The sequence below is a fragment of the Coregonus lavaretus genome (assembly GCF_964263955.1).
Source record: "Coregonus lavaretus genome assembly, chromosome: 23".
NCBI lineage: Eukaryota > Metazoa > Chordata > Actinopteri > Salmoniformes > Salmonidae > Coregonus > Coregonus lavaretus.
Genome location: NC_140010.1, coordinates 20,730,821 through 20,748,778, shown reverse-complemented (window position 1 = coordinate 20,748,778; position 17,958 = coordinate 20,730,821). Strand labels below are relative to the sequence as shown.

At 42.0% G+C, this 17,958-nt stretch overlaps 1 protein-coding gene across 4 annotated transcripts; it reads left to right on the top strand.

Annotated features, from left to right (window-relative positions):
• Positions 1–113: 113 nt before the first annotated feature.
• Positions 114–17,736, top strand: LOC311099173 (E3 ubiquitin-protein ligase MARCHF6-like). 4 transcript variants are annotated; one of them, XR_014609688.1, is made up of 27 exons: positions 114–383; positions 1,139–1,238; positions 1,522–1,595; positions 4,224–4,367; positions 4,481–4,553; positions 4,693–4,867; positions 5,064–5,253; positions 5,584–5,645; positions 5,760–5,792; positions 5,904–5,955; positions 6,057–6,115; positions 6,317–6,397; positions 6,514–6,582; positions 6,826–6,900; positions 7,164–7,298; positions 7,453–7,572; positions 7,681–7,781; positions 8,073–8,210; positions 9,987–10,182; positions 13,587–13,656; positions 14,258–14,457; positions 14,905–15,039; positions 15,234–15,323; positions 15,479–15,626; positions 15,766–15,901; positions 16,176–16,443; positions 16,594–17,736. XR_014609688.1 is itself a non-coding variant. In XM_084139854.1 (27 exons), the coding sequence occupies exons 1-27, from the start codon at positions 365–367 to the stop codon at positions 16,676–16,678; spliced, it is 2,829 nt and encodes a 942-aa protein (XP_083995980.1). In that variant the 5' UTR covers positions 284–364; the 3' UTR covers positions 16,679–17,736. The 4 variants fall into 4 exon arrangements, 2 of the variants coding, with proteins under 2 accessions (XP_083995980.1, XP_083995979.1); XR_014609689.1 differs by having other exon boundaries at positions 284–383; positions 14,258–14,439; XM_084139854.1 differs by having other exon boundaries at positions 284–383; positions 14,258–14,439; positions 16,176–16,262.
• Positions 17,737–17,958: the final 222 nt, after the last annotated feature.

Sequence of the window (17,958 nt, the reverse complement as noted above, 5' to 3'; positions counted from 1 at the left end):
TATTTGTTGAATGTTTATTTTTGGAATAGAAATATACAAGTATACTCTTTTAGCGTATTTCAATACGGTAAGCATACTAATAGTTGCTGTGCACTTCTGTTTTTACCGTAGTTAGTCTAGCCATCTAGTAGTAGTTGTAGGGCCATGATGAAGCGTGCCCAATAAATAGCTACATTGTATCCCCACGGGGAATCAAATAGACAAGTTACATTGTATTCCGGGGATCGTTAGTGTTCGAATCGAACATCATTCTAAGATGTTATGTTTCTTTTATTTCGCTGGCAGCTAGGCTTTCCACCAACTAGTCAGACGGTGTTTCGTGTTGTGTTGAATGTAAAGAGGGCAGTGTGCGTCAGCATTCAAGATGGACACCGCCGAGGAAGGTAGTTGGCAACCTCGTCAACCCATCTTGTTAAATTTACGTGACATTATTAGTTAAACTCCTGTTGTGAAACACATTTGATTGGGCCTCTAGGAAACTGCTTTGTCGCAAATTGACATTAACTATTTATTTCTGTTGATTCTGCAACCTGCGTGTAGTAGCTAACGTTAGCTTGCTAGCATAGCTAACTAACTTTAGCGACATCCATCCATCCACTCACTCACCACGAAGTCCGAAATATAGCTAACCAACATTCGTCACTGCTAGTTAACATTAGTAGTGAGTTAACTAACTTCACTGCTACACGTTGTTGTTAAATGTCCATTTAATAGAATATTGACGTAGTACTCCATGATCTAATCAACATAGCTAGCTAGCCAACTAACATAGTAGCAACATGATAGAATTGAAATGTTTGTTTGCAAACCCACCCAGTATGTGCCACCCACCCATTACATTAGTACTGTCACTCACTTGATTAGTGTCAGTGACAGGTAAAGTATGTGCATGATTCATTGCTGAATGTAAAGTTAATCAAAAGCCCCAGACTATTTACACATGAAAGGCCCTTGCATAAGGAGTCTTGAGACCACTGAAAGATCTGCTAGGTTGTTATCTTGCAAGTTGCACATAAAGGTTTCTCATAACAAAGCCGATCTTATTTTCTGCATACAAAATCAGCATCATGCCTTTTTTTTCGTTGGTAGAACCCTGTTCTCTGTGATTTTGTCTGATTCATGTCCATGTTTTCTTCAGGGGATATATGCCGGGTCTGCCGGTCTGAAGGAACCCCGGACAAGCCACTATATCACCCCTGTGTTTGCACAGGAAGTATAAAATTCATCCACCAAGAATGGTATGTGGTGTTGGTTGGTTGGCGGTATACTCAAACACAGGCCTAGTGGCATTTCTTTAGAGACGGACTGGGTTCTAGCCAGAGCATGATACATTCAAGATTCGGATCAGAGCCAAGTATTACTAAGGAAAAGTAATACTTAGCCAGAGATACACTCTGATACTTTATCTCTCTCCATGCTAGATCTAGCTAGATGGACTGACCTTAGGCATCGACAATTTATCTTTTGCATTGCTGCACGTGTGACACCGCACTTATATGATCCATCTATGTGTTTTCACAGCTTGGTACAATGGCTAAAACACAGCAGAAAAGAATACTGCGAGTTATGCAAGCACAGATTTGCTTTTACGCCAAGTAAGTAATTCAATTTCATTCTCTCTGTCTATATGCCTTCTGTTTAACATACTATTCAATGCCGCATTTACTTCTCAGAGTGAGGCTGTGAGCTGGCCTGAAGAATCGCACTGAATTCTTCCGCTGCTCTATCAATCGCTACATACTTCAGTCTGAATTAGAGAACTACCGATACAGATTTTTTAGGGCCGATACCAATGTTTGGGGGTCAAGGAGGCAGATGGCCGATATGTAATATCATTAGATTGGAAAATGTTGATGACAAATTGTCCCAGAGACAGTCATGTATGCATTCATGCATCAATTTTAAAATTAAACAATACATTTGACTTTGTTTTTACCAAATGTATCTATATAACAACATAATGGTAATAATTGTATTTGAATGGTAAATCTCTTGATAAACTGGGTAAATTAAGATGTCATGGGCCTGCTCACAATACAGGTGAATGCATTTGCATTAGGAGTGTGTGCATGCATTGAGTTAATGAGCTAGTTTTGGCTGATCAGTGGAGTCTATGGTGCTACCGATGACAATCTGTTTGCCTTCCATTTGGGACTTATATTAGCCTACTGATCAGCAACATTTGCTCCAGCATGTCAAGCCTGTATGGAAGGACATAATATAGGCACTGCTGTTAGTTGGAGAATATAAAATAACATCTACTCAATGCAAATGGGTCCAACATAACATCATGATTTGTGATCACGGATGATTATGAAACTAGCATTCTTTCCATCTCTAAACAGCTCAGCTGCCAGGACGAAATTCGAAACAACTCAATTGGCTAGTTCAGCTATCTCAACAAGAAATGGGCGGGTTGTAATTTGATCCTACTACTATGATTGGATAGAGCGAGGGTGTAACTCCACTCCCTTTCAAATCTCCTCATCTCTCTCCATCACTCATATCACTTGGTTCTGTTTTCTGCTACTATGAGGACTAGCTCAATGGCTTGTTGACATTTGCTACCAAGCCATAAATGTGCATAATATCAAGCGAGGGTAGGAAAAAATATGAAATGACAAGGCACATTCTGTCTGAGACTAATCAGCCCATAGTTTGAGAAGTGAGAGCGCACACGTGCGCTGATCTACAGCTTTCTTGGTCCATAAACATGCAGGAAGATTCTTAGGTAGTTAACCCTACTGCCAACCTTTATTTAGGCATTTTAAAACACTTCATTCTTTCCCTATTACGACAATCATCTAATCCGACTATCAACTGTCAATTTATGGATACGATTGCGGCTGGTCAGATCAGGACACCAGTAAATAGCTAATGTTACACCGCAAGCCAAATGGCTCGTTGCCGAAAATGGTGCATGTTCAAAATGATAACCAGCTAACGTTAGCTAGCTAGGTTGGCTATTAGCTCCTATCTGATATCTTAGCACCATGTTTATCTAGCTAACACCACAGATAAAAGGGTTAGTTATTGTAATCTTTGCTAACAGGTCACATAGCTATCTGCTTAGCTAGCTTTCTTATTGCATGCATGTCTGGGCACGTCAACACGGTCCTTATTATTAGTGAATTAACTAAACTAATATTTCCAACAGGAGATCGATTTTGGTCACTGTGTCAATTTATCTATTTCTCAATACTGGACCTTTCTGTTGGAGTATGAGCCTGCTTGCTGCTGCTGATTTTCCCAGCTAGACATTCCTCAGCATTGTGCAGTACTCATTGCTCAGGCAGTGTGGCTGCTGGCATAGCAGCAGCTTTGCTATGTAGAGGGACTATCGACAAAGCCGACAGAGAAGGGCCGATAGACTAGAAAAGGCCAATATCGGCCCGATATATCGGCTCGGCTGATTATCGGTCATTCTCTAGTCTGAATCTGCCATCGTTGACGTCGTTTGTGGTGATGAGGGGCGTTGTATAAAACAAAGTAGTCAGCGATTGGATCGTCCAACCAATCAGAGTATCAAAGCCAATAAATAATTTTCAAAACATTGCTTTACCCACGTGTGTTCTTGCTCTGGCCCAACAAATCAGACGGTCCAAAAGTGTTTGCGTTCAAGAAGGGTTGGGGCGGGAGTCAAATCCAGACTCATTGTGGGGAAGAAACAAATGTTTGCAGGTGTGTCGTTTGGCCGAAACAATGAGTCTGGGTAGCCAGGCAAGCTGTGAGCTGCCCTGGGTCGTTATCATTCAGAACAGGCCTAAGGGACAGACGCACAGCCCTGTTTAAATTAATCCATTACTCTGGAAGTGTGGCTCAAGCTAATGCGCATGCAGCAGCCTGCTCTGTTTCTCTTACTGGAGTCTGTTTGCCATCTTCATTCACATAGTGAGTGATTTAGCAAGATATTAGCATACTTCTTGTGTTTCAGATTGTTAATATCTTCAGTTTCTTTAACATATTTTTTAATTTTGGTTTTTCAGATGATTAAATTGATTATCCTTGTCCTTTAGACAGTCTATCATGATACCAATAGAAAATGGTCAGTTTTCTGACCAGGCAACTGCTGACAACTCTCAGCATAACCTCTAATCTGATCCAATGCAAGCTTTTGTTAGTTTTGAATGGACCCAATTAGGACAAGTAAAGGAGTGTTGGCATTTGAGAATGTGAAAATTAAGTAGCCTATTTGATCCTTTCTTTCCTCTGTTCTTTTTCAGTATATTCTCCAGACATGCCTTCCCGGCTGCCTGTCCAGGACATATTTGCGGGGCTGGTGACTAGTGTAGGCACAGCTATTAGATACTGGTTTCACTACACACTAGTGGCTTTTGCTTGGCTGGGAGTGGTTCCTCTCACAGCATGTAAGTACAAATGTCCTAAAACAGTATGTTGGTACATGGTTGTTCAGATTGCTGTCCAGTGTTGGCCTTTTGTAAATGTGTGTGTTGACTGACTGACTGTCTTATTCCCGCAGGTCGCATCTACAAGTGTCTGTTTACCGGCTCTGTGAGCTCACTCCTCACCCTGCCATTAGATATGCTTTCTACGTACGTTTTACCTTTTTCTCTTCTCCCAAACCTGTACAAAACAATACTCTGTAAAAACATGAAATAAATGTTGTCTAGTCATTTAGCAGATAACATTCGGACTCATCGTGAGACAATTGTCATTTCCCTTCTTCCACAGAGAGAACTTGCTGGCGGACTGCTTGCAGGGTTGTTTCGTGGTGACGTGTACACTCTGCGCCTTCATCAGTCTGGTGTGGCTGCGGGAGCAGATTGTTCACGGTGGCGCCCCCCAGTGGCTGGAGCATAATCAGCAGCAGCAGCCTCAACCTGCACCAGCTCCACAACCTAATGAGGTAGCCAAAAATCCCACTGTAAAGTCAAGTACAAGTCACTCTTTAACATAATGATGTGATAATGGTAGCATTTATTTAGTGCAACTTGACGAGTTGAGTGTTTTGAAGCACTCAATACACTCTTCCTTAACCACCTATTCTAATGTTTTGGAGCTACCAGCCCCCACCTTCATGCCCAATGTCTTTTCCCTATCAGCAGGCCCCTGGTCCTGGGCAGGGGGTGGGTGAGAACCAGCCTGCTCCTGCCGCAGCTGAGCCCCCGGTGGACAACGGTCCAGCGGCTGAGGTCCCTGACATCCAGGTGGACCCGGCAGAGGACATGGAGAATGAGGATGAGGATGAGGCTGGGGCTGATGATGTTGCAGATGCCAACAATGGAGCACAAGGTACAAGCCTCAGAATGGAAAGGTTCTAGCCAGGTTACAGTTCTGTTGTGGTCTTGCCAACACCATTGCTCATTGTCAGTGACCAGGAGTTGGTATAATAGCACAAACAGACTGACACTCAGGCTATAAAGGTCCAAGATGCTAAGCTAATGCAGCCGTATTCAAAGGCTTATTAAGGATGATGCATTTGCATTTAACAGTATTCAACATCATAATCTCTATATTTGATAATTTTTCATAGACCTTCATCTGTTGGCGATATCTGTTTGTTTGTAAAAGTGTGTTCCACAGTTGGTGTCAGTGAGTGAGGTGCTGCTTTTCTCTTTGTAGATGACATGAATTGGAATGCCCTGGAATGGGACCGGGCAGCAGAGGAGCTAACATGGGAGAGGGTGAGTCTGGCTTAGAATTCCCTCAGGCCTATTTGTGTTATTTACCCATTGGTCACCGTTGTGTCTATGAAAAGTACAGTGAAATGTAATATTCATATTTTTTTTTCTTCACAGATGCTCGGTCTTGATGGCTCCTTGGTTTTCCTGGTAAGTAGCTCGTTCTTGGAGGGAAAAAACTTGAATTTGATGTTTTCCCATGTTTGATGAAATAGCACACCCTTTTGAGAAAGTCTTCAGTTTGTGTTCTCTCTTTTTCAGGAGCATGTCTTCTGGGTGGTCTCACTAAACACACTCTTCATTCTGGTGTTCGGTATGTGTCATAAACTATTGTTAAGAGAATGTGCAATTGATGAATAAACAATATAAAGAGAAATATTCCAACACCTGACTTGTATTTTTTATTTTTTTCAGCTTTTTGCCCGTATCATATTGGTCATTTCACAGTTGTGGGACTTGGCTTTGAGGAAAATGTAAGTACCAGCTTAATGTAAATTAAATGTTTTGCTTTTCTCTCACACGTGTAACCCGAGAGATTATATTTGAAATCTATAAGAATTGATTTTGTGAAGTTTGTTTTGGAATCTGAATGACTCGCTCCATGGAACACAGTTGAGCTACTTTGCAGACTATTAGAAAGAAGATTATTTTGATGATGTAATTTCCTGTTGCAGGTGCGGGCTTCCCATTTCGAAGGTCTCATCACCACCATCGTGGGCTACATCCTCCTGGCCATGATATTAATACTGTGCCATGTATCCTCTGGTGTCTCTTACAGAAGTGTGTTATACCTTAGCGTCTGTTATAGACATAATGTAGTACCTGTGTTGTACTGTATGTATTCGTGTGTCTTCCTTAACGAAAATCCCAGGGATTGGCAGCGCTGGTGAGATTTCAAAGATCCAGACGCCTTTTAGGAGTGTGCTACATTGTTGTCAAGGTATCGAAAATTATGATAATGATTTCTCCCGTGATTGGGAATGCAAAGCTGGACTGGTATATGACTAGTTTGTGTCTTATGGACTCAGAAGTGTATATACATATAGAATATTGTGTTTATCGTCCATATGTTCTGAACTGTTACAGAGCAATTGGGATTACAGTATAAACTCCAATAATTTGCCTTCTATTGCCATAAAAAGAAACACCAGTTATTATAAGTATTGATATTATGATTAACCAGGTATCCCTGCTGGTAGTCGTGGAGATCGGTGTATTCCCTCTCATCTGTGGCTGGTGGCTTGACATCTGCTCACTGGTAAGCCAACCATGTTCTTCTGCTTCAATGACTCGTACTTTCAAAATAATTGATACATCACTTAGAAACCAAATTATTTTATAATAATATAATATAATATGCCATAAAAGCAGACGCTTTTATCCAAAGCGACTTTCAGTCATGCGTGCATACATTTTTTTTTTGGTGTATGGGTGGTCCCGGGGATCGAACCCACTACCTTGGCGTTACAAGCGCCGTGCTCTACCAGCTGAGCTACAGAGGTACTATTTTCTGTGTTGCAGGAGATGTTTGATGCCTCTCTGAAGGACAGAGAGCTGAGTTTTGAGTCTGCTCCTGGTACCACCATGTTCCTCCACTGGCTTGTAGGGATGGTCTACGTCTTCTACTTTGCCTCGTTCATCCTCTTACTGCGAGAGGTGAGATGGTATTCTCTCGCATACCTTCATATCTGTCATTTGAAGTGCCAAACACCCACTCATTGCCATGATAGTGAATGCTAAGAGATTTCTGCTGTGGAATGATTCTGTATATTTCTCACCATGGCTGATCTGTTTCTAATTTTCGCTCTAGGTCCTGAGACCCGGTGTTTTATGGTTTCTCAGAAACCTGAACGATCCTGATTTTAATCCTGTTCAAGAAATGATTCACCTGCCCATATACAGACATCTTAGAAGATTCATTTTATCGGTGGTGAGTCGCAACCCATTTCTATTGTCTGTAAAATGCCATATCTATGGGTGTCTGGACAGGACTTATACAGAACCAGTAACACTGGGTTTCTCCTGTCTTTCTCCACAGGTGGTGTTTGGCTCCATAGTTTTACTAATGTTGTGGCTTCCCATAAGGACGATCAAACTCATCCTCCCAGCCTTCCTCCCCTACAATGTCATGCTGTACAGGTAATTTTGGTGGCCTGGAATGACAATGGAATGACTTGACTTAAGCCCTTGGCTCCTAGTAATGTAATGAAGCTGTTACGGCCCAAGTCTCCCGCTTTGCAATTACCGGAAGACAAACCATTGGCCGCATAAATGGATGCCACACTACAACATCAATAATCAATGCCTCTTTAGTAATGAAAAAAATGCCTCTTCAGTAACTAGCAAATGCCTCTCTAATGTACTCTGTTATGAGTGATGATAATGTCTCTGTGTTGACTGGGTGATGTGTTGTCGGTCTCCATCTCCCAGTGATGCTCCAGTCAGTGAGCTGTCTCTGGAGCTGCTGCTGCTGCAGGTGGTTCTGCCTGCGTTGCTGGAACAGGGCCACACACGCCAGTGGCTCAAAGGCCTCGTCAGAGCCTGGACCGTCACCGCCGGATACCTGCTGTGAGTGTCACACACAAACAACTACATACAGTTGAAGTCGGAAGTTTACATACACCTTAGCCAAATACATTTAAACTCAGTTTTTCACAATTCCTGACATTTAATCCTAGTAAAGATTCCCTGTCTTAGGTCAGTTAGGATCACCACTTTATTTTAAGAATGTGAAATGTCAGAATAATAGTAGAGAGAGTGATTTATTTCAGCTTTTATTTCTTTCATCACATTCCCAGTGGGTCAGAAGTTTACATACACTCAATTAGTATTTGGTAACATTGCCTTTAAATTGTTTAACTTGGGTCAAACGTTTTGGGTAGCCTTCCACAAGCTTCCCACAATAAGTTGGGTGAATTTTGGCCAATTCCTCCTGACAGAGCTCGTGTAACTGAGTCAGGTTTGTAGGCCTCCTTGCTCAGACACGCTTTTTCAGTCCTGCCCACACATTTTGTACAGGATTGAGGTCAGGGCTTTGTGATGGCCACTCCAATACCTGGACTTTGTTGTCCTTAAGCCATTTTGCCACAACTTTGGAAGTACGCTTGGGGTCATTGTCCATTTGGAAGACCCATTTGCGACCAAGCTTTAACCTCCTGACTGATGTCTTGAGATGTTGCTTCAATATATCCACATAATTTTCCTTCCTTATGATGCCATCTATTTTGTGAAGTGCACCAGTCCCTCCTGCAGCAAAGCACCCCCACAGCATGATGCTGCCACCCCTGTGCTTCACGGTTGGGATGGTGTTCTTCGGCTTGCAAGCTACCCCCTTTTTCCTCCAAACATAACGATGGTCATTATGGCCAAACAGATCTATTTTTGTTTCATCAGACTAGAGGACATTTCTCCAAAAAGTACGATCTTTGTCCCCATGTGCAGTTGCAAACCGTAGTCTGGCTTTTTTATGCCGGTTTTGGAGCAGTGGCTTCTTCCTTGCTGAGCGGCCTTTCAGGTTATGTCGATATAGGACTCGTTTTACTGTGGATATAGATACTTTTGTACCTGTTTCCTCCAGCATCTTCACAAGGTCCTTTGCTGTTGTTCTTGGATTGATTTGCACTTTTCGCACCAAAGTACGTTCATCTCTAGGAGACAGAACACGTCTCCTTCCTGAGCGGTATGACGGCTGCATGGTCCCATGGTGTTTATAATTCTTTTTCTGAGGTCTTGGCTGATTTCTTTAGATTTTCCCATGATGTCATGCAAAGAGGCACTGAGTTTGATGGTAGGCCTTGAAATACATCCACAGTACACCTCCAATTGACTCAAATGATGTCAATTAGCCTATTAGAAGCTTCTAAAGCCATGACATAATTTTCTGGAATTTACCAAGCTGTTTAAAGGCAAAGTCAACTTAGTGTATGTAAACTTCTGACCCACTGGAATTGTGATACAGTGAATTATAAGTGAAATAATCTGTCTGTAAACAATTGTTGGAAAAATTACTTGTGTCATGCACAAAGTAGATGTCCTAACCGACTTGCCAAAACTATAGTTTGTTAACAAGGAATTTGTGGGGTGGTTGAAAAACGAGTTTTAATGACTCCAACCTAAGTGTATGTAAACTTCCGACTTCAACTGTACCAACACACTGTTAGTCTGTGCGTGTGGTTTATCATTTACATTGGAAACCGTTATTTTACTGTCATATTGTTAATGTAGGCTGTCATCGTTCTCCCATAAATCCAATGTAAAAACCCAGAATTTAGGTATTATAGACTGACACACATCCTTGGTCTCATCTCAGCAAACCCCATGTTAATCGTGCTATCTGTGCCACAGAGACCTCCACTCGTACCTGTTGGGTGACCAGGAGGAGAATGACGGTGATGCGGACCAGCAGGCCAACAACCAGCAGAGGAGGAACAACAACAACGCCATCCCTGAGGGGCTGCACGCTGCCCACCAGGCTATCCTACAGCAGGGAGGCCCTGTGGGCATCCAGCCCTACCACCGGCCCATGAAGTTCACCTTCAGGGTGAGACATGAATATCACTCTCACCTGTTTATAATATAATGATAATATAATGACTATCACCAAAACCAGCAAAATTAAGGCATACAACGATTTTAATACAATTTTTAAAAACATTACAATACATTCACAGATTTCACAACACACTATGTGCCCTCAGGCCCCTACTCCACCACTACCACATATCTACAATACAAAATCCATGTGTACGTGTGTATAGTGCGTATGTTATCGTGTGTGTGTATGCATGCGTCTGTGCCTATGTATGTGTTGCTTCACAGTACCCGCTGTTCCATAAGGTGTGTTTTTATCTGTTTTTTTAAATCTAATTTTACTGCTTGCATCAGTTACTTGACGTAGAATAGAGTTCCATGTAGTCATGGCTCTATGTAGTACTGTGCGCCTCCCATAGTCTGTTCTGGACTTGGGAACTGTGAAGAGACCTCTTGTGGCATGTCTTGTGGAGCATGCATGGGTGTCCGAGCTGTGCGCCAGTAGTTCAAACAGACAGCTCGGTGCATTCAACATGTCAATACCTCTCATAAATACAAGTAGTGATGAAGTCAATCTCTCCTCCACTTTGAGCCAGGAGAGACTGACATGCATATTATTAATGTTAGCTCTCTGTGTACATCCAAGGGCCAGCCGTGCTGCCCTGTTCTGAGCCAATTGCAATTTTCCTAAGTCCCTTTTTGTGGCACCTGACCACACGACTGAACAGTAGTCCAGGTGCGACAAAGCTAGGGCCTGTAGGACCTGCCTTGTTGATAGTGCTGTTAAGAAGGTAGAGCAGCGCTTTATTATGGACAGACTTCTCCCCATCTTAGATACTGTTGTATCAATATGTTTTGACCATGACAGTTTACATTCCAGGGTTACTCCAAGCAGTTTAGTCACCTCAACTTGCTCAATTTCCACATGATTTATTACAAGATTTAGTTGAGGTTTAGTGAATGATTTGTCCCAAATACAATGCTTTTAGTTTAAAAAATATTTAGGACCAACTTATTCCTTGCCACCCACTCTGAAACTAACTGCAGCTCTTTGTTAAGTGTTGCAGTCATTTCAGTTGCTGTAGTAGCTGACGTGTATAGTGCTGAGTCATCCGCATACATAGACACACTGGCTTTACTCAAAGCTAGTGGCATGTCATTAATAAAGATTGAAAAAAGTAAGGGGCCTAGACAGCTGCCCTGGGGAATTCCTGATTTTACCTGGATTATGTTGGAGAGGCTTCCATCAAAGAACACCCTCTGTGTTCTGTTAGACTGGAAACTCTTTATCCACAATAAAGCAGGGGGTGTAAAGCCATAACACAAACGTTTTTCCATCAGCAGACTATGATCGATAATGTCAAAAGCCGCACTGAAGTCTAACAAAACAGCCCCCAAAAACTTTTTGTCATCAATTTCTCTCAGCCAATCATCAGTCACTTGTGTAAGTGCTGTGCTTGTTGAATGTCCTCCCCTATAAGCGTGCTGAAAGTCTGTTGTCAATTTGTTTACTGTAAAATAGCATTGTATCTGGTCAAACACCATTTTTCCCCAAAAGTTTACTAATGGTTGGTAACAGGCTGATTAGTATGCTATTTGAGCCAGTAAAGTGGGCTTTACTATTCTTAGGTAGCGGAATTACTTTTGCTTCCCTCCAGGCCTGGGGGCACACACTTTCTAGTAGGCTTACATTTCTAGTAGGAGTTGCAATATCGTCCGCTATTATCCTCAGTAATTTTCCATAAAAGTTGTCAGACCCCGGTGGCTTGTCATTGTTGATAGACAACAATAATCTTTTTACCTCTTCCACACTCACTTCACGGAATTCAAAATGACAATGCTTTTCTTTCATAATTTGGTCAGATATACTTGAATGTGTAGTGTCAGCGTTTGTTGCTGGCATGTCTTGCCAAAGTTTGCTAATCTTGCCAATGAAAAAATCTTTATAAAGTAGTTGGCAATATCAGTCGGTTTTGTGATGAACGAGCCATCTGATTCAATGAATGATGGAGCTGAGTTTGCCTTTTTTCCCAAAATTTCATTTAAGTTGCTCCAAAGCCTTTTACTATCATTCTTTGTCATTTATCTTTGTTTCATAGTGTAGTTTCTTATTTTTATTCCGTTTAGTCACATGATTTCTCAGTTTGCAATGTGTTTGCCAATCAGTTGTGCAGGCAGACTTATTTGCCATTCCTTTTGCCTCATCCATCTCAACCATACCATTTTTACAAGTCCTCATCAATCCACAGGGATTTAACAGTTTTTACAGTCAATTTCTTAATGGGTGCATGCTTATTAGTAACTGGAATAAGCAATTTCATAAATGTGTCAAGTGCAGTGTCTGTTTGCTCCTCATTACACACCACGAACCAACAGATATTATTTACATCAACAACATAGGAATCACTACAAAACATATTGTATGACCTCTTATACACTATATTAGGCCCAGCCTTTGGAACTTTGGTTTTCCTAGATATGGCTACTATATTGTGTATGTATGTATATATATATATATATATATATATATATATATATATATATATATATATACCTCTCTGTTGATATCACATATATTATCAAGCATTTCACAGATGTTATCCAGATACTGACTGTTAGCACTTGGTGGTCTATAGAAGCTTCCCACAAGAATGGGCTTTAGGTGAGGTAGATTAACCTGTAGCAATATTACTTCAACAGTATTTAACATGAGATCCTCTCTAAGCTTTACAGGAATGTGGTTCTGAATATAAACAGCAACACCTCCACAATTGGCATTTCTGTCTTTTCTGTCAAGGTTATAACCTTGTAGTGCTACCACTGTATCATCAAAGGTATTATCTAAGTGAGTTTCAGAGATGGTCAGAATATGAATGTCATCTGTTACTAGAAAATTATTGATTTCATGAACCTTGTTTCTTAAACTACATATGTTAACGTGGGCTATTTTGAGCACTTTTCTTCTGGGATGCTTACTTGTTTTCATTGCTTTACTGGGAAGCTTAGCAGAAGTAGATATTCTCATGTTTTTTATGTTAGTGCAGGGTGAGCTGCACACAGTGGACTTCCTGCTTGGGCACACCGCCTCAGTGCTAACAGTATAAATCTGGTTCATAGGCACATGATTACTGCATACAATAGCTGTAGGATCAGCAGAGGCATTCAGGGCAGCTAGAGGGACATACATTAGGTTACTTACATTGTATCTACCAACGCCACTGGTATAATGTACATTTGCTGAAGCATTATGACAACTCAGCGTCACACTGGTAGGGATTAACTGAGCTGGGCTTGGGTCAGCAGTAGACTCTTCACTGTTTTCTCTAAGCCATCTTTCTCATCTTTCTCAGAGCATGATAATGTAATGTAATGTGATGCAATGTGGTATATTCATGTGTATTCTTGATTTTCTAGATTGTGCTGCTGATCGTGTTCATGTGTGTGACACTGCTGGTGGCCAGTCTGGTGTGCCTCACGTTGCCAGGTGAGTTTTCTGTATAGTCCACACAACTCACTCAGTCACTCACTGAATTGCACTGTCCACTCCACTGTCTTCTCCATTTTTCTACCCAATTTTGTGATATCCAATTGGTAGTTACTGTCTTGTCCCATCGCTGCAACTCCCGTACGGACTCGGGAGAGGCGAAGGTTGAGAGCCATGCGTCCACTGAAACACGACCCTGCCAAGCTGCACTACTTCATGACACATGACTGCTCGCTTAACCCGGAAGCCAGCCGCACCAATGTGTTGGAGGAAACACCGTGTAACTGGCGACCGTGTCAGCGTGCATGCGCCCGGACCACCACAGGAGTCACTAGAGCGCGATGGGACAAGGTCATCCCGGCCGGCCAAACCGTCCCCTAACCCGGACGTCGCTGGGCCAATTGTGCATCGCCTCATGGGTCTCCCGGTCGCGGCCAGCTGCGACACAGCCCGGGATTGAACCCGGATCTGTAGTGACACCTCGTGCACTGCAGTGCCTTTTACCGCTGCGCCACTCGGGAGGCTCAGTCTTCCCCATTCACCTACTGTCATCCTCTCTTCCTCTCCCTGTCTCACCCCCTCTCTCCGTCCCCTGCTACAGTATTCACCGGCCGGTACCTGATGTCCTTCTGGACGGGCAGTACTAAGATCCACGAGCTGTACACGGCGGCGTGCGGCCTATACGTGTGCTGGCTGTCCATCAGGGTTATCACCGTGCTGCTGGCCTGGATGCCCCAGGGCAGGAGGGTCATTCTGCTCAAGGTCCAGGAGTGGACCCTCATGGTAATGCTCTGCAACACGGTAATGACAAGCAACACCCACCGCCCACACGCCTGACATTTGTCATGAATGAATTCGTCTTCTTCATAACTATTTTTATTGTTTTTCCCCTCACACTGAATTATAATAAGAATGATGTGATTTTTATACAACAAAATATAATATGTGAAGATGGTTTAAAAGATATATGTATATATATATATATATATATATGTAAAGACCCATATAAGGTATACAATACACATAAGAGTGATTTAAATACTCTATGTTTATATTGGTTATGCTGTTTCTATTATACTGTGAAAGGGCTCATCTCTGTGTGAATGCATGGTTCTGGGTGATAAATGTCCTCTACATAGGCTGAATCAGAATGCAAATTGAAGACATCTCAGTAAAATGATACCTACTGTAGGTGTGTTGAGAGGCCTGTATTTCTAGCCCTCTGTGTTGCCTTGTACTGCACTGTAGATCCTGAAGACAGTGGTCATAGCTGTGTTGCTGGCTGGCGCCATCCCTCTCCTGCTGGGCTTGCTGTTTGAGATGGTCATAGTAGCCCCTCTCAGGGTGCCGCTGGATCAGACACCACTCTTCTACCCCTGGCAGGTACTGTAAGGACCACCCATCTAACACCAATGGCCATATACGTTATGGGATTGCAGTACATTAGATGGAAATGGCTATCTTAAGATTTTAAATTGCACCTAAAACTTTTATGACGCTGTCTTTAGATTGCCTCAATCGGATAACGGATCAAGAGGCAACTACAGCCAACACTGCTGTTTTACTCTTTGTTTCAGGACTGGGCTCTCGGAGTTCTCCATGCCAAAATCATCGCCGCCATTACTCTGATGGGTCCCCAGTGGTGGCTGAAAACAGTGATTGAGCAGGTCGGTCCCACAAGATTGCATTTTTCTATGATTATTATTATTACCTTAATTACTCTTATAAATTACTCTGAAGATGCCATTCATGATATAGCTCAGATTCATTTTGAATATGTGTTGGCATCATTTTGACTTCCTCGTGTTGTTTCCTCTTCTAGGTGTATGCTAACGGAATTCGGAACATTGATCTCCATTTCATCATCCGAAAGCTGGCTGCTCCGGTTATCTGTGTGCTACTGGTGTCTCTCTGTGTGCCCTATGTCATCTCTGCTGGCATCGTCCCCATCGTAGCGCAGTATTCCCCAGGTACGGCAAATATCAGTTAATGAAAGTGGAATTAGTGGTTTCAGGTGTGTGTGAGCATGCGTATGCGAGAGAGAGAGCTATTATTGTTGAGGAAAGTGAGCAAATTCAAGGGATGATCCTCTGATTGCTCTCTCTGCAGGAGTTACCATGGAGATGCAGAATTTGGTGCAGAGGAGAATCTACCCCTTCCTGCTCATGGTCGTCATGCTGCTGGGAATCCTCTCCTTCCAAATCCGTCAATTTAAGCGCCTTTACGAACACATTAAGAATGACAAGTGAGCACCCTGACATTAAGCTCAGCACAGCCACACTTATGACTTATACTTATTGCCAATGCTAACCTGACAAAATGGCTTCCGGATGTCTCTCACAGACTGTCATCACAAAGTCTCCATTATGACAGTGGACCACCATAGTTGCCAGTACAAATAATAAAATAACGTCTCCAAGCCTCTGAGGACATACTTGTTGGCGTTTTTACACTCTAGCCACAGTATGCTTTCATGGCATGGTATTTCTCTCTGAAACTGTATTTTTCTTCTTTCCCAGGTACCTGGTTGGACAGAGACTGGTGAACTATGAACGCAAGGTGGCAGGCAGAAGCACTACAGCCACATACAGCAGCTCTTCCCAGGAGTAGGAGCTGTTAACACCTTACCTGAGAACAGCCTCTAGCTGTGTGGCCTCTCTCCTCCTCCTCCACCGCCTCACTTTTGATGTCTCTCCACCCGTCTCTTCACATTCATGACTCAAGCGCTCTCCTCTCACCATGCCTTATTTCACTCCCTGCTCACAAGCACAGCCTGAGAAATGAGGAGTGCGTTTTACAAAAAAGATTTAAGGCAAAATTACCTTGAAAACCAACCAACTTGGAATCGAAAAATAATGTTTCGTCTTTGTACATCTTGAAAAAAATGTATGTATATTGTTAATTAAATCTAGATGTCACTTTATTCTGTTCCTGTAGGTCTGGATGGACTACTACAGTATTTTACCTGTTTGACCAGGAGGAGGCAATCCCATTGGAACACATGACGGAGGTTCCACTTTAGAGGAGTGAGGAGCGTGAGACAAGGCTAAAGAACTTTGGGATCAGTTTATGTCATTTTTATTTATTCGTTTGGATTTTCCTTTTTAGGGGTTTAGTATTACACTGTGTGGGTGAGGTTATCTGCAAGAAAGAAAAGTTCCTATTGGAATGGGTGATTTACTCTTTCTGCAGCAGGGTTCAAAGCCAGGAAGTTTTTAATTCCGATTCATGCATTTCGGTTCACTGTCTGACTGACTGGCCACAGAGGAGCTGATGAGTGTTTCAGGCTTCCCTGAATAGCTTTATACTGGCTTGATGGTCTCCTGTCTCAGGCTGGGGTTATTAATGAAATCCCAGCTAGCCAGCTATTTGTATCATGTAGCTCCATTATTTGGTCTCATTTGAGAGAACCCTAAAAGGCTGCTTTTTAGTTAAAGTTACAAGATTGTAACTGCGTGCTCATGACATTTGTGTAATTTCTGCTCTGCATGCTACACATGTTGTACAGAGTAACAGGTTGTTACATATGCATGAATATCAGTCTGTTGCACTTAAGCTTTAACATAGTGGCAATCATTCATAAACCATTTTAATGAAATCAAGTCAGTATTTCAATGTGGTGATGAAACTACAATACAGTTAAGTATGATTTTCTTGACAGGAGTTTTGGATCAGGTTTGACAGTTTTTTTGTCTGTGTTAATGAGATTGATACAATGTTTGTAAATAAAGCATTTCTATGCTTATGGATTGTTTACCATGGCAACAAAACCTATTTTCTTCATTTCAATGTGTAAAATTGGCTGTGTCGGTTGAAGGTTTAAGACTGGATTTTTGACTGTTTCAGAGAGGGTATTAAATGCTGAGATTCTGTATGTGACCGTATAGTATCTTAATATACAAAACTGGATTCTGTCGTTTGCCTGTTGATTTTATTCGGACAAATTTTTAAGCAAATTCCCTATTTTTATATGTGCGTATAGTGTTTAATTGTGTCAGTCTTTTGTCTGCTTCATGTTGTTTTTCTGAGTGGTTAAGTGTGAATTGGTCATCTTAATAAATGGCTGCTTTCCTCACAGAATATCAAATGAAATTGTATTTGTCACATGCGCCGAATACAACAAGTGTAGACCTTACAGTGAAATGCTTACTTACAAGCCCTTAACAAACAATGCAATTTTAAGAAAGAATACCCAAAAAATACCTAAATAACATTTGAAAAAAAAAGAAACAAATAATTAAAGAGCAGCAGTAAAATAACAATAGCGAGGCTATATATAGGGGGTGCTGGTACCGAGTCAAT